At 56.5% G+C, this 23,014-nt stretch overlaps 1 protein-coding gene across 2 annotated transcripts in view; it reads left to right on the top strand.

The window, feature by feature from the left end:
- The window catches only part of ADGRG1 (adhesion G protein-coupled receptor G1), a 33,103-nt gene extending 14,043 nt beyond the window's left edge, over positions 1-19,060 (top strand). Inside the window, exons 2-14 of one of the 2 annotated variants that reach the window (XM_060083438.1) lie at positions 4,967-5,061; positions 5,555-5,974; positions 7,535-7,667; positions 8,443-8,617; positions 9,256-9,387; positions 9,738-9,854; positions 10,078-10,123; positions 10,382-10,485; positions 11,276-11,394; positions 13,226-13,494; positions 14,579-14,687; positions 15,908-16,176; positions 17,573-19,060. In XM_060083438.1, the coding sequence (XP_059939421.1) occupies positions 5,001-5,061; positions 5,555-5,974; positions 7,535-7,667; positions 8,443-8,617; positions 9,256-9,387; positions 9,738-9,854; positions 10,078-10,123; positions 10,382-10,485; positions 11,276-11,394; positions 13,226-13,494; positions 14,579-14,687; positions 15,908-16,176; positions 17,573-17,703 (2,085 nt within the window). In that variant the 5' untranslated portion in view covers positions 4,967-5,000 and the 3' untranslated portion in view covers positions 17,704-19,060. The remainder of the gene's footprint in view (positions 1-4,966; positions 5,062-5,554; positions 5,975-7,534; positions 7,668-8,442; positions 8,618-9,255; positions 9,388-9,737; positions 9,855-10,077; positions 10,124-10,381; positions 10,486-11,275; positions 11,395-13,225; positions 13,495-14,578; positions 14,688-15,907; positions 16,177-17,572) is intronic. The other variant, XM_060083439.1, reaches the window with a different exon arrangement.
- The last annotated feature ends 3,954 nt before the right edge of the window (positions 19,061-23,014 follow it).

Raw genomic sequence — 23,014 nt, forward strand, 5'->3', positions numbered from 1 at the left:
GCCTGCCCAGGAGGAGTTAACCACAGAGCTGCCCAGGTCCTGTCCACTCAACTTCCACCTCCATCCTCCGAGGAAATGGGTTTTCCAGGAGCCTGGACTGGGCCAGCGGTGACTCCTGGCTCTACACGGATGGCAGAGGAAGTGACTCAGGTCCCGGCGGGAGAAAGTGAGCCACGGGTCCCCTGCTGTTTCCCTCTTCCCCCACCACGAGGATGGGCAGGGCTGGGCCTGCGCAGCAGCCGGGGCCCTTCCTCCAGGGCCCAGCCAGCCCTGGGGATGGGCATCCGGGGAGTCTTGGCTTAAAGGAGCCCTGGTCCCCTCCGCTCTGCCTGGATCCTTGGGGACTCTGTGATGGTGGCCCCCATTGTGTCAAGCTGGGCCAGACTGTTTTGTTCTCTGTGTTTACGGAAGGCCTGAGGTCAAGGGCAGCTGCTCCAGAAGGGGAGCTGGGGGATGGGGGCATCCCTAGGGGGCTCGGCCCCCCAAACCCTCTCTCCCAGGCTGGAGTTGTCTGCACTGCCTGTGGTCTTGGTTGACCCCCACCCCACCATTTTTCTCTCCTTTTCTTTGGGGGTCTCCCAAAGCCAGGGGGGCATGTATCTCTAGAAACTGACAGTGCCAGCTCTGCAAGGAGTTCTCTAGGGTGAGACTGAGGTCTGTGTCTTGGCTCCACTGGTGGAGATCTCAGAACAGATGGCCCTTCCCTAGTCTCAGTTTCCTGATCTGTAAAATGGCAAAACAGTAGGACTAGCCTTACAGGGTGGCTCTGAGGATTTCGTGATAATGTAGATGGTGCCCCAGTTCAGCTTTCCTGTCCTTTAGAGGCTTCTGGGAACAGGCTCAGTTCCAGGCTGTGAGGAGGGAAGTTTTCTGGGTGGGGTTTCAGTCTTCCCGGAAAGGAAATTTCATGCTTTAAGAATTTCCCATCAAGGTGCTTTGGAAGTTGAGCTGGCTGTGGGGGCCCCGAGGGGGTTACATGGAGGGTGGGAGGGAAGATGTAGGAGTAGGAACCTGTGACAGGCCCAGGGGTTGAGTGAGGGGCAGGCGTGAGCTGGTCAGGAAGGATACAGAGCTATCTAGCTGACACCTGTGGTGCCTGCCGTGTGCATGGCCCTGCTCTAAGTCCTCTACAGGTACCAATTCATTTAATTCTCACAACGACCCTTGCAGTAGTCTCAATTTTTATTCCTATGTACAGATGATGAGAGTGAGGCCCAGAGAGGGTGAGTAACTAGTCCAAGGACACACAGCTATTGAGTAGGGGGACTGGGATTTGAACCCAGACAGTCTGCCTCCAGAGTCTACTAAGGGTGGGTTAAAGGAAGCCAGGCAGTCCCTCCCCTCAAATCCCAAGAATGTCCATAGGACTAGAGTTGTTCACCTTGGAGTGGCTATTCAAGTCGCCAAGGTAGAGTGGGGATGAGCCAGGAATGTCAGGTCATGCCATTGATCCCTGTCTGTTGGAATCATGGTAGTTCACAGTGGTGCAGCCTCACTTGTATCCCTCCAGTGATGGGGAGCTCACTCCCTGTTTCCACCTTTTTGCTCTCAAAGGAATCAATCCAGGAGGATTGATGAAAGCAGGTGATTCTGCCCTGTCCTGGGCCCTGTATACCGATAGTGGTAGCTCACTTTGAAGGTCAGTGGGCCGGAGAGATGCATGGATTCTGGCCAGCTCCATCCTTGTTTTCTGTATGATGTCAGGAAATCACTGGCCCTCTCTGGGCCTTGAATCCAAATGCCGTAAGAAGGAGAACTGGGGCCAAATTTGCAAAGTGATTGTGAGCTCTGAGTTCAGAAGTGTAAAGCAGGGGTCAAAGCAGGGGTCGGGGTGGGGCTTCCTGGAGGAGGTGTCATTTGGATTGGGGATCAGATGTAGACAGTGACAGCGACCGGCAGAAAAAAGAAGGAAAGAGAAAGGGTCCAGGAGAGACATGTTTCTGTCCCTGGATGCTGGATTTCCTTTCATTGGTCTGGAGCGGCAGTTTCAAAAGGAGCCAGAATGGGAGACACTGCTTTGGAAAGATCCCCAGTGTTCTCCTTACTTGCAGCAGTAATAAATCCTTCCTTCTCCCTAAAAACAAAAGCACCAAAAAACAAACAAACAAAAAACCCCAAAAGGAGCCAAAATGCTCAGAGAGGACTCAGAGTGAAACCTTAAATATCACAGTGTAGGAAACAGCGGCCATTCCCCCAAACACTTTCACATCCTTCCTCTCAGGGGTCTTGTGATGTCACCAGGGCAGGATGATGAACCCAACTAACCAATGATTAGACTGACCAGGCCCTAGAAATTGGGGTTCCATTACACATGGTGGGACACTGGAGATGGGCTCTAGCTTGAGGGGGCCAGCTTTTTTCAAGGAAGGCCCAGCCCAGGAAGGAGACAGTGAACTCCTGCATGGACCACCCCTCCATTTAATGCTGCCCTTAAATATTCCATCCAAAAGCCACTTCTTCCTGGAAGCCCTCCTTGGTTTCCTCCCAAAGTCAAACTCCTCTCATGCCCCATGGTTGCCAGGCTTCCTTTTGTCTGGCTTGTGGCAGATGATTGCATCTGTCACCACAGCCATATGTAGTTCCTCACAGGATGAGGATGGCTGTTCATTCCTGCCAGCACCCAGCTCAGTCATAAGGCCAGCTGGCAGTGGGGAGGGCCAGGCCACCCAGCATCTCTCTATAAGTACCAGGCACGCAGGTTCCCTGCCAGGCACTACAGTCCTGACCAGGCAGGGAAAGCCCTTGGTGTCTGGAACAATCTTGGGCAAGTCATTTAATTTCTTGGATCTCAGGTTCCATGTCTGTGAAATGGGCCAATGGTAGGGCCGACTTCACAGGGTTGGAATGAAGATTAATACAGGTATAGGGGTGAGGAGGGTGGGTCAGCACAGGCTGTCAGGTAGTAGGTACTCAGCTAATAGAGGCTGGGGGGGGGCATTCTACAAGAGGATGGGGCTGAGGGGAACTGGATCTCCCCCGACTTGGGCCACACTATGTATCCCGGCCAGACTGGGACGTCCCCCTGCCTTTCCAGCTGCCCTGGGAACTGGCTCCCCCTGGTGGCCATAACAGGAAGTGCCTGTCTCCTCTATCCCCTGGCTGTAGAGGGCGCTGTGGCTGCACTGATCCCTCACTCCATTTCCCTCATTGTACACCTGCCCAGCGACCTCCGTGCACACTAGGCCCTGTGCACAGAGATGGATCAGCAGCTCCCTGGCCGGCATCAGGAGGAGGGATGTACCATCCTGCACCTCTGTTAGAGTTGGCTAACGGGACCCTATGAAACAGAAACAGACACACAGACATAGAGAACCAAAGGAGGCCAGGACTGACTGTAGAGGGAGTTGAGGAAGGCTTCCTGAAGGAGGTGACCTCTGAGCTGGGTCTTAGGGATGATGATGGTGACGTTCCAGGAGGAGAGCCCTGCAAGCGCCCTTTTCCTGTGTCTTCTTCACGCCTGGAGGGGGCAGCGTGGTTGGGGTGGTTCCGGGTGGTGCTGGGGAGCCTCTCCCCCCTAATTCTAGCCTGATTACCCCATCACTGCTGGATCTGGAGGGAGGTACTATTATTCGTCCTGTTTTCCATGACCCTTTTATAGGGTCATGCAGCGAGCAAGAGGTGGAGCTGGGACTTGAACTCAGCCACTGCCTCTTCTTAATTTTTTAAAATTTTTATATTTTAATTTTATTTTATTGAAGAATAGTTGATTTATAATGTATTGATTTCTGCTGTACAGCAAAGTGATTCAGTTATACAGTTATACATATATATTCTTCTTCATATTCTTTTCCATTATGGTTTATCACAGGTTACTGAATATAGTTCCCTGTGCTATAAAGTAGGATCTTGTTGTTTATCCATCCTATAAGTAATAGTTTGTATGTACTAATCCCAAACTCCCAATCTATCCCTTCCCCACCCCGCTTAGCAACCACAAGTCTGTTCTCTATGTCTGTGTGTCTGTTTCTGTTTCATAGATATGTTCATTTGTGTCATATTTTAGATTTCACATATAAGTGATATCATATGGTATTTGTCTTTGTCTGACTTACTTAGTATGATAATTTCTAGGTCCATCTGTGTTGCTGCAAATGGCATTATTTCATTCTTTTTTATGGCTGAGTAGTATTCCATGGTATATACACATCTTCTTTATCCATTCTTCTGTCGATGGACATGTAGGTTGTTTTCACATCTTGGCTGCTGTGAATAGTGCTGCTATGAACATAGGGGTGCATGTGTCTTTTTGAATCATAGTTTTGTCTGGGTATATATATGCCCAGGAGTGGGATTGCTGGATCATATGGCAACTCTAGTTTTAGTCTTCTGAGGAACCTCCATACTATTCTCCATAGTGGCTGCACCAATTTACATTCCCACCCACAGTATAGGAGGGTTCCCTCTTCTCCACACCCTCTCCAGCATTTGTTATTTGTAGACTTTTTAATGATGGCCATTCTACCTGTGTGTGTTGATACCTCACTGTAGTTTTTTTTTTTTTTTTTTTGCGGTACATGGGCCTCTCACTGTTGTGGCCTCTCCTGTTGCAGAGCACAGGCTCCAGACACGCAGGCTCAGCAGCAATGGCGCACGGGCCCAGCCGCTCCGCAGCATGTGGGATCTTCCCGGACCGGGGCACGAACCCGTGTCCCCTGCATCGGCAGGCGGACTCTCAACCACTGCGCCACCGGGAAGCCCCTCACTGTAGTTTTGATTTGCATTTCTCTAATAATTAGTGCTGTGGAGCATCTTTTCGTGTGCCTGTTGGCCATTTGTATGTCTTCTTTTAGCCACTGCCTCTTGATGCTCAGCTCCTGGCAGCTCTGGGGAGGTCCACGGACTGTTTCCACATTTGCCTCCCCACCTCATATCCCACATCCACGCTACCCTGGCTTCTCCCTCTTCAGGGCTGGCACAGCCACCCTGTGGGTCAGGCCCTCAAGCCAACACTCCTGACCTCTTTCAGGCGGTGACTTCTCAGGGTGACTTTGGGGACGAAGATGGCTGCCCAAGTGCTGCTGCAGACAGTGCTGTTCCTGCTGGGTCTGCTCCTGGTTCCAGGTAGGCTTTCCTGGAGGTACCCTAGGACTTATGTTAAAATACCATCCTTATGTTAAGGATGTCTAGGTCAGCTGCCAGCACATCCACTAACCCCTTTGGGCAGGCAGAGGCCTGAGGACACAGCTTAGCAAGTGGATGATGGTACCTTGGAGAAAGGAACATGGACTGGGTTTTGGCCCTACTCACCTCTGCAGCCAGTGCATCCTTGTGCAGTACACAGCCTGCACAACTGTTTGTGGCAGGCATGGCCTCATTAAATGTTTCATTGCTATTTAAAATATTATTTTGTCTTTGAAATTATTATTGATTTTGAGTTTGTTCTTTTCATATTTTGAAGCCAATAATCTTTGAATAGGGTAGACTCACATTTTTGGAGACCCTTTGAGGTATAGGTCCTTGGAATGTGTGTGGGTCCTAGGCACTGGGCTCCTGTGTTCTGGGCCCAGAGCCTGCCCCCCAGGCCCAGAGTCCCATCTGCAGTCTGCTTCCTCAGGTGCCCGTGGCGGGGACCCCCGGGAAGACTTCCGCTTCTGTGGCCAGCGGAACCAGACGCAGAACAGCAGCCTCCATTATAAGCGGACATCCGAGCTGCACATCTCCATCAAGAACACTGAGGAGGCCCTCACAGTCCGTGCGCCCTTCCCTGGAGCCCATCTGGCTCCTAGGTCATTCCCTCATCCCAGGGGCCTCTACCACTTCTGCCTCTACTGGAACCGCCATGCTGGGAAATTGCATCTTCGCTACGGCAAGAGCGACTTCGTGCTGAGTAACCAAGCCTCTGACCTCCTGTGCTTCCGGCATCAGGAGAGCCTGGCCGAGGGGGCCCCACTGTTCGCCACCTCTGTCAGCTCCTGGTGGAGCCCCCAGAACACCAGTCTGCCCAGTGCAGCCGGCTTCATCTTCTCCTTCCACAGTAAGGCGACTTCCAGGCAGCAGGAACAGCTTGGCCGAAGGCCTGGAGGCGGGGAAGGCAAAATGCACAGCGGGGTTAAAGCAGACTGGGCCGAATGTCAGGTCAGGGAGCAGGGGCTCTGTCCGCAGGCAGTGGGGAGCCAGGGAAGGTGTCTGAGGAGTGGAAGAGTGAGATCCAAAGTGTGCTTTGGGGAGGTTTGTGGGAAGGTAGGGGTGAGGGCAGAGGGGCGAAGTGCCATCCAGCGGCTGCGGGGAAGGTCCAGGTAAAGGAAGATGAGGAGTGAACAGGGTGGGAGCAGAGAGAATGGAGAGACGGGACTGGAGGTCAGGAGGCGGAGGAAAAATTCTGCTTCATCCGCATCACCTAGATTGTTTATCCCCATTTCTCGGAGGAGAAACTGAGGCACAAAGTTGCACAGCTAGTGAGTGAGGGAGCCAGGATCTGAACCCAGCAGCTGACTGGCATAAGGGGATGAGGGCAGGGGTGCAGGGGAGAGCAAGAGGTCAGAGGTCAGGAAGCAGTGAGGCTGGAGGCTGACACTGAGGTGTGCAGACTATGTGTCTGGCTGGGGTGTGACGGGTGTGGTGTGGCCGCTGCCTTCTATTCAGTGCTGAGCGGGGGCAGGGAGGAGGGGGTGGACCAAAGGAGGTGGAGGCTCTGCTCAGGGTCTAGGGTTTCCCTGATTCTGGGGCCTTTAAGGCAGCTCCAGTTTGGGGCAGGGCTGCCAGGTGTGGGGGCAAAGGGCGTTGAATATGTTAGCAGCTCTGGCCCCTTGGAAATGCTGGGGCCTGGCAGCAGTGGGCCCAGGTGCTGCCCAGGGCAGCAGACAGGGGCCGGGGCGGTAGATGGGGCTCCCTGCCCCCCGGCTGGGATTCTGCCCCAACCTGGGAGGGTTTAGGGCAAAGTCAAGCATAGCTGCAAATTGACTTCCTGAAGAACAGATCTGGCCTGGTCTTATTTGGTCTGTAGAGAGTTTTTTGAAAACATGAGCCAGGGTTTTCAAATGACCTAAAAATCGGGCTTTCTGCCTTATAAATTCAGATGGGACCACGGGGCCTGCCTTCCTTGCTGGCATAGGGCATGCCCCCTTCCCACATGTCCTTCCTCCCATCTGCCTACCTCATCTGAGTCCCGTCTGAGCCCTGGAGGTGCCTGAGTCTGCAGCCCTTGGGTGCACGGTACCGGGGTGGAGGGCCTGGAGCCACCACACAAGCCCCCCACCCCCCCAGCTCCTCCTGAAGGGGGCCTGGCTGGCCCTGGGGAACTGGCCCTCCCAGCTCCCTGTGTGTGGTCAGAAGCATGTCTGGGTAGGTGTGTCCCAGCCTACCCTGCTGGGGCTGGAGTTGCTGGGGCCTCCACAGGACAGAGCCCCGTCTGGCTGGCTGCAGCTCTGAGTGACTTGGGGGAGTCAACTGCACCTCTTGGAGCCTCAGTTTCCTCCTCCATAAAACGGGGATAGAAGCTTTCAGAATCACAGGAGGATTAAATGAGTGTGTAATGAGTGTGGCCGGGCGCCTCATTCAACAGCCTTTGGTGGGTCTGTCCATCCCTCTCCCCCAGCTCCTCCCCTGAAGACCTCCCACAACGCCTCGGTGGACACATGTGAGCTGAAAAGGGACCTCCAGCGGCTCAGCCAGTTTCTGAAGCATCCCCGGAAGAGCTCAAGGAGACCCCCGTCTACCCCCGCGGGCCAGTAAGTGTGGGTCCCAGTGTGTGAGGGGGAAGGAGGAGGCATCCCCCAGACCCAGGCAGGGCAGGGCAGGGACCTGGAGTGGGCGGCTGTATGGAAACCTCCCCTGGGACTGGAATGTTCTCATCTTTCCATCTTCTCCGGGAGGAATTGAGATACAGCCTGGGAGGCCAAGCCCCTCCCCTGCCTGAGTCATTAAAAACAAATGTCGGGGCTTCCCTGGTGGCGCAGTGGTTGAGAGTCCGCCTGCCGATGCAGGGGACACGGGTTCATGCCCCGGTCCGGGAGGATCCCACATGCCGCGCAGCGGCTGGGCCCGTGAGCCATGGCCGCTGAGCCTGCGCGTCTGGATCCTGTTGCTCCGTAACGGGAGAGGCCACAACAGTGAGAGGCCCGCGTACTGCAAAAAAAAAAAAAAAAAAAAAAAAAAAAAAGTCACACCCACCAGCCCAAGTCAGCCGCACCCAAGCCCTCCTCTTCACCAATTAAGTGAAAAGGATTGACCCATTTTACAGCTCAGCAGACTGAGGCCCAGAGATGGGTAGGGCTGCTCCGTTGCACAAAGTGGGTCGGTCCAGGCAGAACTGGGCCCACAACCAAGGATAGGTCACCACCCCCCTCCTTTCCTGTTTGCTCTGACGCTCTGGCTTCCTCCCTGCCACCCCTGCAGGTCATTCTGTCTGCCCCACACTCTTTCCTGTGTATCTGCCTGAATCTCTTCTCTCCCTCTGTCTCCCTGCCTACTTGCCCGCCTGGATCCGCCCCTCACACCCAGCAGTCACCCACCCTCTCTCCCCACTTCCAGGCAGCTGCAGAGCCTGGAGTCGAAGCTGACCTCTGTGAGCTTCACAGGGGACACGGTGTCCTTTGAGGAAGATCTGGTCAACGCCACGGTGTGGAAGCTCCAGCCCACAGCCAGCCTCCAGGACCTGCGCATCCACTCCCAGCGGGAGGTCAGGGGTCGGGATGGTGGCCAGGGCAGGAAGCAGATGTGGAGGCCATGAGCACTCCCCTCCTCTGGGCCTCCGGGAGCCAGATGTGTGCTGATGAGGAAGGCCTCAGGCCCAAAGACTACCTCAGTCAGCGGCTACCTGGTGGAACTGAGGACCCTTCCTGATACAGTGGTGGGGACAGAGGTGGGGAGGGACCTGGTCCCTGCACAGGGGGCTCCTGTGGCACATCCTTGTGGACAGACCACCAACACCAAAATGCCTGTGCCTGCAGCCCTCTTGTGAGCCTGCCCTTGGTGGGCCTAGTTGGGGGCAGAGGGCTACACACCCTGCCTTTCTTATCCCCCAGCACACCAGGGAGCCATAGGCAGGGTCAGTGTCTGAAGCCCAGACACCAGAATACCATGTGATTCTCCCAGGCCCATTTGCCCCTGGGGCCCTGGGCTCTAACGACAAGGCACCCCAGCCAGCGCTGGTGCCAGGGAAAGGAGGGGTGAGAAGGGCTGTCGTGAGTCAGGCCTGGCTTCCTGAAGGAGGTGGGCTTAGAGATGGCAGCGTCCAGGGAGGCATGTGCTGGGGGGATGTGGAGGGGATCTGGAGGTCCACCTCTGGCTGAGCCCCGGTGGGACCCTGGTCTGCAGGGGGAGCAGAGTGAGGTCCTGGAGTACTCGGTGCTGCTGCCCCGCGAGCTCTTCCAGAAGACCAAGGGCCAGCGGCAGGAGGCTGAGAAGAGACTCCTCCTGGTGGACTTCAGCAGCCAAGCCCTGTTCCAGGTATGGGGCTGTCGTCCTCGGGCCCTCCCCTGGGGGAAAGCAGCTTCTGTCTGACGGAGAGATGGAAGGGTAGGCATGGAGCCCAGCCCCTTCCTCCAAGAGTCCTTGTTAAAGTCAGAAATCGGACAGCAATGTGCAAATCTCCCTGGGAGATTTAGACCTGGGAGAGTGTTATTCTCACTATGGTGTAAATGACTACCCTTGCAAGAATTTTTTCCAGAGGGAGACTCAAAATCTGGGAGCAGTGTGCCGGGCAGAGACAGGAGTCTAGAAGGTCTGGGGAACTTCTGAGCTTTTCTTCTCAGTCCTGAGCCCCCTCCCTCCCCTCTTCCCCCACCCCATATACCTAGGACAAGAATTCCAGCCAGGTCTTGGGGGAGAAGGTCTTGGGTATCGTCCTGCAGAACACCAAAGTAGCCAACCTCTCGGAGCCCATGGTGCTCACCTTCCAGCACCAGCCACAGCCGGTGAGTGTGAACAAAGCAACCAAGGACACAAGGGTCCCCGTTGTCCATGTCCTCCTGTCCCCCTCTCTTCTGAATCACTTGTCTTTAACAAAATGACTGACTGGCTGAGGGCATCGGCCAGTCAGGTACAAAAGGGGTGGGGCCCTGGCACTGACTCCCTCAGCCTGGCTGGAAAGGAGTAGACTGTCGTGAGACCCACTCCCCTTCTTTCTTGTCCCTACAGAAGAATGTGACTCTACAGTGTGTATTCTGGGTTGAAGACCTGACATGTGAGTGTGGAGGGGCCTCTGAGCTGGGCAGGTACCTGGAGGCAGGTACCAGGGGGTCCTGGAAGGTGGGGGAGATGGAGTTAATCAAGGGGGGCTTCCTGGAGGAAGGTGGGCTTTGAAGAGGGAGTGACGGCAGGCTAGGGATCAGCTGAGGGGAGCAAAGGCTCAGAAGAGTGATGCAGTCATGCATTTGTGGGGTAGAGTGGGGTGCTGGGGTGCTGGGCTTGATCTCAGAGCCCCATGCTGGCCCCTCCTCAGTGAGCAGCCCGGGGAGCTGGAGCGATGCGGGCTGTGAGACCATCAGGAGAGAGACGCAGACGTCCTGCCTCTGCAACCACCTGACCTACTTTGCAGTGCTGATGGTGCGTGGCCCCCTCCTTCCCTGCTCCCATACACAGGCGGGGTTCTTGCTGTGTGGCTGCCACTTCTCACATATATGTCATCCATTCCTCACAACAAGCCCCGAGGTGACTCCTGTTGTTGTCCCATTTTATAGATAGGGAAACTGAGGCTCAGAGAGGTTAGGCAGTTTACTCAAGTTCACACAGCTAGTAGTAAGTAAAAGAGCTGGTCTCTAAAGCCCTTGTTCTTTATTTCCAAATTCTGGTGCATGACAAAAATGCAGGTTCCTGGTCCTAACCTAGGATTCTGATTCCACAGGGCTGGGGTGGGGCCAGGAGTATGTTTCTAAAGAGCCCTCAAGGGGGTGCTGAGGCCCAGTGCGAGGCCCTTGTGAGGGACTTCAGTGCCCCCAAGATCTCAGAAGCTTTGTGTCCTAGGCTCATTCTCCCCAAATCTTAGGACCCTAGCATCTGAGGGACCGGAGTGGTCTTCCAGCTCTCTGGGCGTGGCGAGCTCACTGCCTCCCAGGAAACTTATTTCTGTTTTGAATGCTACAGAAAAATAATTAGTGCCAGGACAGAAAAGGGATTCTCTGGTGGAGGGTTCTTAACCTTGGTGGGACAGGGATCCATTTGAGAATGTGGTGAAAAATGCACTCATGGGACCACACTCTGCTCAGTTTGTGGGGCAGGTGTGGTTCATAGACGCCCAAGGCCGTCCAGGGACCACGGGTTAGACCTCCATCTGGGCAAACCCTCAGTGTCGAGTTGGGGGCACTGAGGCCAGCCCTGCCCTGCCTCGTGGATCCAGGTTACCTCTGCGGAGGTGGACGCCATACACAAGCACTACCTGACCGTCCTCTCCTACGTGGGCTGTGTCATCTCCGCCGTGGCCTGCGTCCTCACCATCGCTGCCTACCTCTGCTCTAGGTAGGACCTGGGAGCAAGAGGGAAGGGGGCAGGGAGAACCTCCATTCCAGGCCCCCGGGCTGGGACCCCACAATGAGGGAGACCCACCCTGGAGATTGGCCTGACTGACCCTGAAACGTGTGTATAGTCGTGGAAGCCCTGGGAGGTGCAGCCAGCTGACCCCCAGGGGTGGCATTTCCTGCTCAGATCTGTGGTGTTTGGGTAACGTAGCATTTCCAGTTTACATTAACTGCCAGGATTTAAAATTGGGAGAGTTGACATAAGAATCTAGATTCCTGTCTTTGAATAACCAGATGTGATACCGCTGGGGGCACATGATAATATGACGGTGATGGTAATGATAATGGTGAACACTTACATCAAGCGGCCCACGTGCCACACACCGTTCTAAGTGCTTTACACGCGTGAACTTGGTTCATCCTCATAAGGGCCCTATGGAAGAGTGCTCAGAGAGAGTAAGTGACTTGACTGAGGTCACACAGCGGGGAAGTGGTAGAAGCAGGCTGGCTCCAGGCCCACAAGGCCCGGGTTAGCAGAGCTGCCTGGCAGTGGCCTCTGTGGACAGGTAGAGCCTCCAGATTTTTCTCCAGCCCCTGTTCCCTAGTGCCTGTTTTGAGGCCCGACCCCCTGGCTCCATGGAGGTGTGTGTCACCCCAGTCGTTTGGGTGCCTGCTGAGAGAAGGGGCCGCCTTCGGTGGAGTGATGAACGCCTCCACCCACCCTCAGACCGGCTGTGTGTGGGGTCTGGATTGTCAGTGCTGGGCTTGGCCTAAACTGAGGTCCACCTGTAGTTGGGCCCTGGACCCGTCCGGGTAGAAGGGAGACATCCTTTGTTCTACTGTAGAATGAAGACTCTTGGAGTGTGCTCACTGTCCTTGCGGGGACCGGGGAGGGTAGAGCCGTGTGAAGGCGTGGCCACAGCCGCACACGTGGTGGGGCTGGAGCAGGCGATGAGGAGGGATGGCTGGCAGGCTGAGTGGAGAGCTGGGGGTGAGGGCACAAGCCCCTCCCAGCACCTGCCCACTGATCACAAAAGTGCCCCAGGACAAAGGGACAGGAACCCTTAGGGACTGAGCACCTTATCTGTGCCAGATGCTTTGTATCAGTGTAACCCTCACCCCAACCCTGTGAGGGGGGCCGTCCTCCCACTTCACAGATGAGTAAACTGAGGGTGAGGGGGATGGGGCCAGCCTAAGGTGGTGCCTCAAGTTAGGGGGTAGGGTGGGCATGGGGATCCAGGATGGTAGGTGTTCTTCTGCACTCTCTGGAGCAGGCAGTGGAGGATGCCAGGCGGACAGAAAGGCTGGGGACAGGAAGTCTGACAGTGCCCTGTACCACACAGTATCTTGGGATGGGAGCAGGACGTGCACACGCAGACTTGCAAACTCAAGGACACAGGCCACACAGCATGGGCTCACAGATGCACAGTAGTGCAGACAGACAGGCAGACACAACATGGGTGGCATGGGTTCTCCAAAACAGCAAAAAATCCAGTCTTTCCCTTCTGCCTTTGGGAGCATCTGGTTGACTGTAGTGGCTGATTTGTCTTCCTCGCTGTGCTTGGTTAAATCTGCCATTAAATGCACACACGATGCCTGAGCCTGTGGGTGTTGGACACATGGAAGGTACACGGGGACAGAGCCTAGCTGTAGCCACGGGAGGCCGCGCGCGCACGTGTGTGTGTGTGTGTGTGCGTGTGTGCGTGCGCAGGCAGCCTGGGAAGGCTGCCTGGAGGAGGAGGGATGGGCGGGCACACTTCCCACCTCCCTGCCTTCCCACGCTGGCCACAAGAGTGACCCTGCCTGCCCCACCTCCACCCTCACCTGTGCAGGAGGAAGTCTAGGGATTACACCATCAAGGTGCACATGAACCTGCTGCTGGCCGTCTTCCTGCTGGATGTGAGCTTCCTGCTCAGCGAGCCGGTGGCCCTGGCAGGCTCCGAGGCTGCCTGCCGCGCCAGCGCCATCTTTCTGCACTTCTCCTTGCTCGCCTGCCTCTCCTGGATGGGCCTCGAGGGCTACAACCTCTACCGACTCGTGGTCGAGGTCTTCGGCACCTATGTGCCAGGCTACCTGCTCAAGCTGGGCATCGTGGGCTGGGGTAAGTTGGTGGAGGGGGACCTGCGTTTTCCTCTTGGTTTCTGGCAAAACATGGGCACTTGGTTCCACTTCTCCACCTACCCCTGTGACTATTCCCTCACTGCTTCCTTCACTCACCCATCCTCAGGGGTTGTTTACCTTGGCTAGGTCAAGGTCCTCTTTAGGAAGATGAGGTGATGAGCCCTGTCCCCAAGAAACGCTTACATATTCTCTACATCTCTCACTCTTTTACAAGTGGGGTTTGCAGACGGAGCCACCATGTATGGATGTGCAGGTTGTGCACTGCTCAAAGGCACCCAGTTGTGGATGAGTGGGGCCGTAATTCAGTCCTCACCTGATTCATCCAGGCTCGTGGTGGCCCTGCCTGTGGATCCCCATGAACCTCAGGTAACAGGTTCCCTGTGGCTCTGGTATTTGTTCTTGGCCAACAGCAACCCAATTCACCTGTGGCCCAGACCTCTCTTTTGTCAGACCTGGAGGCCCAGGGGCACACACCACAAGTCCTTGAACATTGCACAGGCCCACCAACCTCCACATGTCCCCGACCCCAACTTGCTGCTCCTCCCGTGTTTCTCATTTGGCCCTTTCTTGGTTCGCTTCATTGATTTACATGAAATTCCTTCAGAGTTGGTTCTTTGTCAAAATCTAGGCGTTTGGTGGTGGGCAACCCTTCCAGGGAGCTCTCAATCTCCACCTCATGGACAAGGTCAAGGCCCAGGGCAGACATCCCCTCAGGGTATAACTCTAGATGTCCCCTGTTGAACTGTCCTCCACCCCACCAATGTCCTATCTGCTCCTCCAGTCTCTCCTTGTGACAGCCAGCCCCTCAGCAGGGAACTGCAGGCCCTTTCCCCTAGGGGGCCCCAGGATGCTGAGGGTGCAGGGGTAAGGTCAGGGGAGATGGGCTCCCTTTATGAGAAACCAGAACTGGAAAGGAGAAGGGTGGGTCCGAGCTTGGAGGACCTGCCCCAGATGGGGCTGGGTAAGCTCTGGGACCACAGGTCTGAGAGGAGGTCTCACCAGAGGGAAGGGGAGGGCAGGCCTCAGAGGGTGGGAGATGGAGCTCCATGCTTTGTTGCCCGCAGGCTTCCCCATCTTCCTGGTGACGTTGGTGGCACTGGTGGATGTGAACAACTATGGCCCCATCATCCTAGCTGTGCACAGGACCCCAGAGAGTGTCATCTACCCTTCCATGTGAGTGCCTTGTGCAGTGGGAGCAGGAAGGTGGGCCTCATGGTGCAGAGGTCAGAGAGTAGCCTGGGCCCAGGTCACGCTGACCAGGAGACTGCTGGGTGCCAAGCTGCTGGGGGTATTGGGGTGACCCTTTCCTCAGGGAGGGTGAGAACGGGCCTGGATCTGCCAGTCACTTGCCAGATGACCGTGCACAGGTCCTAGCCCCTCTCTGGGCCTCAGTTTCCCCACTTGCGAGTGGGAGTATGGGTTGGAGAGCTGAGCCTCCAGCATGTTCCTTTGCTGCACCCTTCTATCTTCTTCCCCATGGAAAAAATGGAAAGGCTGAGGCCCAGAGAAGGCAGGAATCCACACCACACTGCTCAAAGGCACCCAGCTGGGGGATGAGTGGGGCTGAAATCCAGTCCTCTTCCACTCACCTAATTCACCCAGGCTGGTGGTGGCCTGGCCTGTGTGTCCCCCTGAACCAGACTAGAATCCAGGGCTCCTGAGCCCTAGGCTAGGAAGGAACCCTTTCCATTCCTTCAGTGTTTTGAAAATTTCAGTTTTTTACATCATGACCTTGTGATTTTTGCCTCACTTTGTGCCATCTGTATTATTATTTGATTAATTTTTTCTTTAAATCATCTGGCTTGTTAAATGTATTTTTAAAAAAATTGTATCAACTATAAATGGGAAATAAGCATTACTTGTCATAAACAGTGAGTAGTCATGAAAGCAAACACAGGAACAAGGAAACCCTGGTTTCCTAAAAGTCTGGCTTTTTTTTTGAAAAGGGAGACTAGCAAGTGTTAGAAGTGTTAAAAACGTTTTAGGGGGCTTCCCTGGTGGCGCAGTGGTTGAGAGTACACCTGCCGAAGCAGGGGACATGGGTTCGTGCCCCAGTCTGGGAAGATCCCACATGCCGCGGAGCGGCTGGGCCCGTGCGCCATGGCCGCTGAGCCGGCGCGTCTGGAGCCTGTGCTCCGCAACGGGAGAGGCCACAACAGTGAGAGGCCCGCGTACTGCAAAAAAAAAAAAAAAAAAAAAAAACGTTTTAGGACCAAATTAAGTCTTTCTCTTGACTACAGAGAAGGAATAAAGGAGAGTGACTTTTTGGCCCTTGAGTCAGTGGTATTTAAAGCAGCTGCCCTGTACTCGGGCTCACTATGGTGCTTGCCCATGGCCCAGGAAGCACCATGCCAGCCCAGCCTTGCAATGAGCCTTCGTGCCCTTGCCCACAGGTGCTGGATCCGGGACTCCTTGGTCAGCCACGTCACCAACCTGGGCCTCTTCAGCCTGGTGTTTCTGTTCAACATGGCCATGCTGGGCACGATGGTGGTGCAGATCCTGCGGCTGCGCCCACACGCCCAGAAGTGGCCCCACGTGCTGACCCTGCTGGGTCTCAGTCTGGTCCTCGGCCTGCCCTGGGCCTTGGTCTTCTTCTCCTTTGCTTCTGGCACCTTCCAGCTTGTGGTCCTCTACTTTTTCAGTGTCATCACCTCCTTCCAAGGTAGGCATGGAGAAAACCCCACCCCCTGGCCCAGGCAGGGTGCCCATACATAGAGAACAGACCAGGGAAGGGATGACCCAGATGACCTGAAGGGCCTTCTTTGGACCTCAGCCTTCCCATTCGTAAAATGGGGGCATCCAGGCCATAGTTGACAAGTCTTTATTGAGCACTTATAATGTACAGGCCCTGTGTTAAGCCCTAGTGCTGTAGTTGTGAACTGGTCGGGCAAGGGCCTTGCTTCCACAGAGCTCATCTCTACTGGGAAGACCAAGTGTGGCAAGCAAGGTCACAGACATCAAAGGGCATCTAGGCGAGGAGGGAAGTAATAGTGGGTAATGTGATGGACAGTCTGAGCTTGGGTGGGGGACACCTGGGGGAGGGAGGCCTCTCTGTAGAGGAGACATTTGAAGACAACAGAAGGATCCAGCCATGGAGCGATCAAGGGCCCGTCACTCCAAGTGTGTTTCTCAGACCAGCAGCTTCAGCACTGTCAGGAACTTGTTACAAACACAGACTCCGGCCCACCCCAGACCTGCTGAGTCAGAATCCTCCTTGTAACAGGTGCCCAGGGGATGCAGTGCACGTTACAGGCTGAGGAGACCTGGTCTAGGGGTGGAGTGCTCCAGGCAGAGGGAGAAGCATGAGCAAAGGTCCTGAGGCTAGAACTAGGTTATGTGTTGGAAGAAGAGTGAGGAGGAACAGGGCTAAGGAGTAGTGAGTGGGGGGAGGGGGGACAGGGGGAGGGGAGAGGAGCAGAGGGGCTGGATCAGGAGGGCCTGGCTTGATGCCATCAGGGCCCCTTCCTGCTCCCCAACATCTCACACATACACACACACCTACCTTTGTTCTTGGCCATGCTGGGTAGGGAGGAGGACTTGGGCAGGAAAACGGAAGGCAGGTCCTCCATGGGGTCCCCGTGCAATGGGAGTGGTGTGTGAGGGAGGTGAGTCTTTGTTTTCTCATCTGTGAAGTGGACTCTGTAGGGATTATAAATGTTGCCCATAAATTCACACATTTACTGAGCTATTAATAAATCACAGTATTATGATTTGGGGAGGAGCATATCACGTGGTATTTAAGCAGGTGGGCTCTGGAGCCTGACCACTGCTGCTTGACTCCTGGCTCAGCCAAGCCCCTTATCTTCATGGGCCTCAGTCTCCTCATTTGTAACATAGAATAGTAATGATGAGGTCTGATCTCAAGGAACATGGAGAGAATAAAGTGAGATGATGTACAGGGCATTGCCCAGTGCCTGGCGCATAGTAGGTGCTCCTGGGATCACATCGGTGTGGGGAACCTGTGTAGGGAGGAGGGGCGGGGGCAGATCTGGGTCAAAGGAAGGGAGTGGGGTTGGGCTGGGGCTGCCCCCAGCCTCTGAGCCCTGTGCCCCCCACAGGCTTCCTCATCTTCCTCTGGTACTGGTCCATGCGCCTGCAGGCCCGGGGTGGGCCCTCCCCTCTGAAGAGCAGCTCAGACAGTACCAGGCTCCCAATCAGCTCGGGCAGCACCTCGTCCAGCCGCATCTAGGCCGCCAGCCCCCCGCCGATGTGAGGAAGCAGAGTTGCGGTCTCTCTTCACTGCTGCTTGCGGCCCCTGCAGCCAGGCCAAGCCAGCCGGAGACTTGAGAAGGCCCAAGGACCTCAGAAGGATGGGGCTGTTGCCATGGCAGCCAGACTCCCAAGCTGGGCCTTCTGAATTGGCCGGGGGGTTACTTGCCTCTTGGGTCCAGCTCAGGGGGCTCAGGAATGGGACTGAAGGCTGGTCTTAATGCACCACCACTGGACTGGCCCTCATGGCTGGAATCTGCAGGCCTTGGACCTTGGAGGCTGGTAGCATCCTTGGCCCTGTGGCCCAACCCAGGACAGGAATGTGCCATAGCTGTTCTGTCTCTGATGATCACCATGAGGGCACTCTGTAGCCCCTGTCATTTTAATCTAAGGATGGCCCGCAGGGAAGATGAGTTGGGGCAGAGCTTTGAGCCAGACCCCTGGAGGAGGAGCACTCCCTCCCTGGAGCATAATGACAGCCCAGGGAGGGAGCTGGGCTGTCATTATGATGGCCCTCTGAGCCCAGGGATGTCACCCTTTGTCAGCCTCCCCAGCCCTCCCTCTCCCCTTCCTGGTCCTCCCTCTCCTTGGACCTCCTTAGCCCTCCACTCACAGCCCGGAGTCCCCAGTTCCAATGCTGGATTTTGGGTAGTGGTTCCCAAGAGCTACCTGGTGCCTGCTGTAAACCTTTATCTACTGCATGGGCGTTTGCCTGCCCCTGACTTGGCTTAGTATAAACGTTCTGGGCTGGGCTAGGCCCATCTTCCCATCTGAGCCTCTCCACAGCTGCATCACCCTAGCTCACCACTGCCAAGCCGACACCTCACGGGCCCGCAGCCTCTCCCGAAGCCCTCTTGTGGCAAGAACTGTGGAACGTAGCAGTCCAAATTTGTTTCCACCCCAGCATTCCAAAGACTGAGACACACCTCCCCTGGTGATGCTTGTAGAGCCTGACATTCTCCGTAGAACCCCTGCAGAGGATCTCGAGCACACCTCGCAGCCCATCACGGTTAATTCTGTTGGACACAGGTGGCCAGATCTGGTCGCTTCCCCTGCGAGCTCTCAGTCTAATGTGGGAGGCATGCATGAGACAAGAACTCTTAGAGGTACAGGCACAGAGTTGGGGGAGCCCTCATTCCTGGCTGGGACTCCAGGAAGGCTTCCTGTAGGAGGCAGCATTTGATCTGGCTCTCAGCCTTAAAGATGGGGAGGATTTTCTTTGTAATTACCAGTTCATTTGTCTTTTCATATTAAAAAGAAGTACATGTCCATCGTAGAGAATTTGGAAGCTGTAGAAGAGTACGTAGAAAAAATAAAGATCAGCTGTTATCGCCTAACCAACCACGGCAAGAATTTCCTTCTGAGCTTTTTTCTGTGCTTCTCTTAAGAATCAATGATAAAAAACACCTGGGGGCCAATCAGGAAACATGAACAAGAGAAGAGGGACACGTGTGAAAGACATCTGCTGGAAACGTTGTCAGGGCAAAGGTGGGGGGAGGAATGGCAACTGGGTGTCAGTGCTGGGGGAGCTGCGCGTGGTCTGTGGTGAACTGAAGGTTACAAGCCCCACACAGAGAATGCAGCTGCTGCTCCGCTGCAGCCGGTCGCCAACTCGGAGGGATGAAGGCCCGTGTAGCCAGACTGCCTGCCTTTTATGACAAATAAGAAATCCAGATCGTGCTGGTGTAAAATCCCCTGATTTAAAAAACTTGGCGACTCCAAAATATTCTCTGGTCAAAGAAATCAAGTCTGAGGGCTGAATTCAGCCCTTGGCTGGTCGTGGGACCTGTGTAACCAGTTTATTGACCGGTGTGAAGTGGATGGGCTGCAAGAATGAAATGACTGGGCTTTTCTGCCATCACTGCCTTCAAACTTGTCCTGGCAAATTTCCCCTCTCCATCCTGTGACACAGGTGAGGCAGGTCAAATAAGTTTCTGTCCCCCTTCAGTTATGGGAGCAGTCTTGTTCCATCACGGCTCTCTGTGTCCGGGTCTAAAGGTCCAGCCCAGGCCCACACCTGAGACTTCCGCCCCTGCAGTCTCCTCCCTCCTCTCCTGGCTGCTCCGGGGGGAGCGCAGGCTGGGGAAAGAGGCAACTCTCTGGAGTTGGACGGGAGGGGTGTGAAGGGCCTTGGTGGCTAGGAGTGGGCTGGCAGTGGTGTGATGAGCGTGAATGTGGGATCTTTGGGCACCTGCAGGGACCTTGGCACGTGGGAACCCCCTGCCCCTGCCTCTCTCCCAACCCCTCCTCCTGCTGCTTCCATTGGCCTCTGCCTCCACCTTCTCCAGGTGGTGGGCTCCTCTTGTGCCCCAACCCCTGAGGACAGAGGACAAACCTTCCCCACAGTGTCCCGGTTGAGCAGCTGGGTGGGATCAGAGCCAGCTCCACTCTCAGAGACCTCTCTCGGGTCTCTTGGACCCCCATCACTTGGCTAGACCTGAGGGGATACCTCCCCCATCCTCAGAGAGGGAAGGAAGGGACCCAGCCCCCTCCCCCGGGCAGGTGGGACTCCCCTCAAATTCTCCCACTTCAAAGAACCCTCTTGACACCTAGTTTCTGTTTCCGAGGGCAGCTCAGGTAGTGGGGCTGGGGTGCTGGGTCGGCTCCCATCCTCTCGTGACCCGCCCTGCATGGGCCACCTGACAGCTCCGTGGTGCTCCTTGACCCTGATGGTTCTTATCATGCGCTTCTCTGGGCTGTGGGACTTTGGACAATAGGACCACTCTTCCCACCAGGACGTGGCCAGGTTTGTTTCCCCTTTGGAGTGGGAAATGGATTGGAGTGGCCAGGGTGTGAGTGCTGGCCAGGCCTGGCCAGAATACTGGAGGCCTCGCACCTGGAGACAGGTGCCCACCTGGAGCCGTATGGACAAGCTGGGGGTGGGAGGTGGCAGAAGGGGAAGGCTTCCCCTGGAATTTAGCGGTCCCAGGGCTCCAAGTGGCCCCAGGCCAATCCCCAGCCCCCGTGGGGCCCAGGAGAGGTGGCCCTCCCTCTGGCTCTGCCGGACCCTCCCTTGCCACTTTGCCAGTCCCCAGTCCTGTCTTCTCAGGTGTGCTGCACATGATCTGGGGCCTGGTCTGCAGGTCTCCAGGCTCTTCTTTACAGACAGGCATCCATGAGCCCCTCTGGAGGGCCCAGGGGCTGGGTGGGTCTCCAGTGGTGGGCCTAGCAGATCACAGTTCACAAAGCCGTCCACCCTCTCCCCTTGCCGGGACATGCGGCTGGGTGGGAGGAGGGGCATTCACCCTCCCAGCCTGCCCTGCAGAGGAAGTGCCTGGGGCCCATGTCAGATTCCCACCTGCCGCCCAGGCCCCATGAGTGGCCCTGACCCTCCCCAGGCCCAGAGGGCCTAGCAGGAGACTGAGTCCTGTCCGGACACTGTGTGGGAGGGAGGGGAAATAGAGGCCAGTCAGGGCTGGGTGGGTCCCCATTAGACCCCAGGGTGGAGCAGGGCCAGCTCTGACCGTGTGGCCCCGAGAGCGGATGCTGGTGATGATGTACTTCCTTGGCGGAGCACCCTTCACCTTCTGATCTCGATAGCCAGCCAAGGGCCCTGGCCTCATCCACGTGGCTTCCTAGGGGCCACCACAGTGGGGGCCTCGGTGGTCAGCCCTTCCCCTGCCTATATACTGCACCCCATATGTGTTTGCTGCCCCACTTCCCGTCTGGGCCACCCGTGACCCACTGGTGATGGTGATGGTAATTTCACAGTACTGATAATCATGATAGTGATAATAATGGCCACGCCCACTGACTGAGCAATTCCACAGGCATCATCTCATGAGTTCTCCCCATGCCTCATGAGAAACTTGCCTCCTTAGCAGAGGTCGGCTCACGCAAACTCGGGCCGCCAGGAAGTGGCCAGGACAGATGTCAGCCCAGGCCCGACCAACCCCTAGGGCCCGTGCTCCTGTCCCCCACCATCCTGCCCCTCCTGTTATTCCGTCAGCTGGGTGGGTGGGTGGGGCCTCCAGGCCTGACTCCTCCTCTCCTTCCAGGACCCCAGCAGGCGTGGGCTTGAGCCTGGTCTTGTTCAAATCACAGGCATGAATGAGGGAGTGCGAACACTCTCCACATCTTCGTCCTCATCCCTATAGCCAGGCCGTGCGCCCTGCACGCTACCGTCTCCTCAAACCCCAACACAGCCCTAGGGGGCAGACGCATTGCTACATGCTCTTTACAGAGGAGGAAACTGAGACTGAGAGAGGCCCCCAGCTTGTGAAATGAGGCTCTGAGGTAAGGGTTCCTGACTCCAAAGCCTGGGCTCGTCGTCACTCCCCAGGGGCCTGTTCGGGTGCAGAGGCCTCTGTGGCCGCTGAACCCCAGCCCGCAGCACCCACCCAGACGAGGCCCTGGGAGCAGCATCCCTGGGGGGGTTCAGCAGCTCCTGCCGAGTCGGGCCCGCTCTGCAGGTGGTCATGGGGCGGGGTGAGACTAGGAACACTGCCCGGTTGCCCACACTCACCTTTCACAACCCAACCGATGGTGCCATGGAGCAGGAAGGGCGTGGGCGGGGCCACAGGAAGCAGCAATGCTGCGGCCGCGGCGGGGGGCCGGCTGGGCAGAGCCTGGGAGCGGCGGGTCGCGCAGCTGCGGGGGCTCCGGCCGGCGTGGACCAGGCTGGCCAGGGATGGTGACCCGCGGGGCCCTGGGAGTCCTGCTCCTCCTGCACCTGGACTCAGGTGAGCAGTCGGCCCCTTACGCCCTCCGGCCAAGCCTGAGAGACCCAGGGTCAGGGACAGGGCGGGCGTGTCTGGAGCAGGTCCTCCGAGGAGCCCAGCTGACGGCCGCAGCACCTCCTCTGTCGTCGGGGTCAGTCCTGCTCTCCCGATAAACTTTGGTCAGCACTGGTCTCAGGTCCCCTTTGCTTCCCCACAGTGCCCTGGAGGTGGGAGAGCATGGGGGGTGCTCCCACACTTCGTCCCTCAGGCTGCGGCTCCCCGACAGGCCTGGCTCTGGGACACGGGTGGGCCCAGGACAAGTTCTTCTCCAGCTGGCCTCTGAGCTCCAGGGGAAGGCAGCTGGGACCCTCGAAGCTGAGGCCAGGCCGGGCCTGCACGGCCCTCCCCCCACCCCCCCCACCCCCCTCACCCCCCTTCCCCGTCACGCCGGCTCCCCTCCGTGTCCCCTCAGCGGTCCCCCGGTCCTCAGTCACCCAAGCCGAGAACAAGGCTCTCCCTGCCCCTTCGCTCTCGGCCTTGCCCACAGCCAGGCGGTGGTTCTCCAGAGGCAGCTCGAGGGCGCCAGGCCTGGCCCTTGCCGTCCCCGCTCCCAAGAAAGCCGGCCCCACC

Source organism: Mesoplodon densirostris, chromosome 19 (assembly GCF_025265405.1).
Source record: "Mesoplodon densirostris isolate mMesDen1 chromosome 19, mMesDen1 primary haplotype, whole genome shotgun sequence".
Classification (NCBI taxonomy): domain Eukaryota; kingdom Metazoa; phylum Chordata; class Mammalia; order Artiodactyla; family Ziphiidae; genus Mesoplodon; species Mesoplodon densirostris.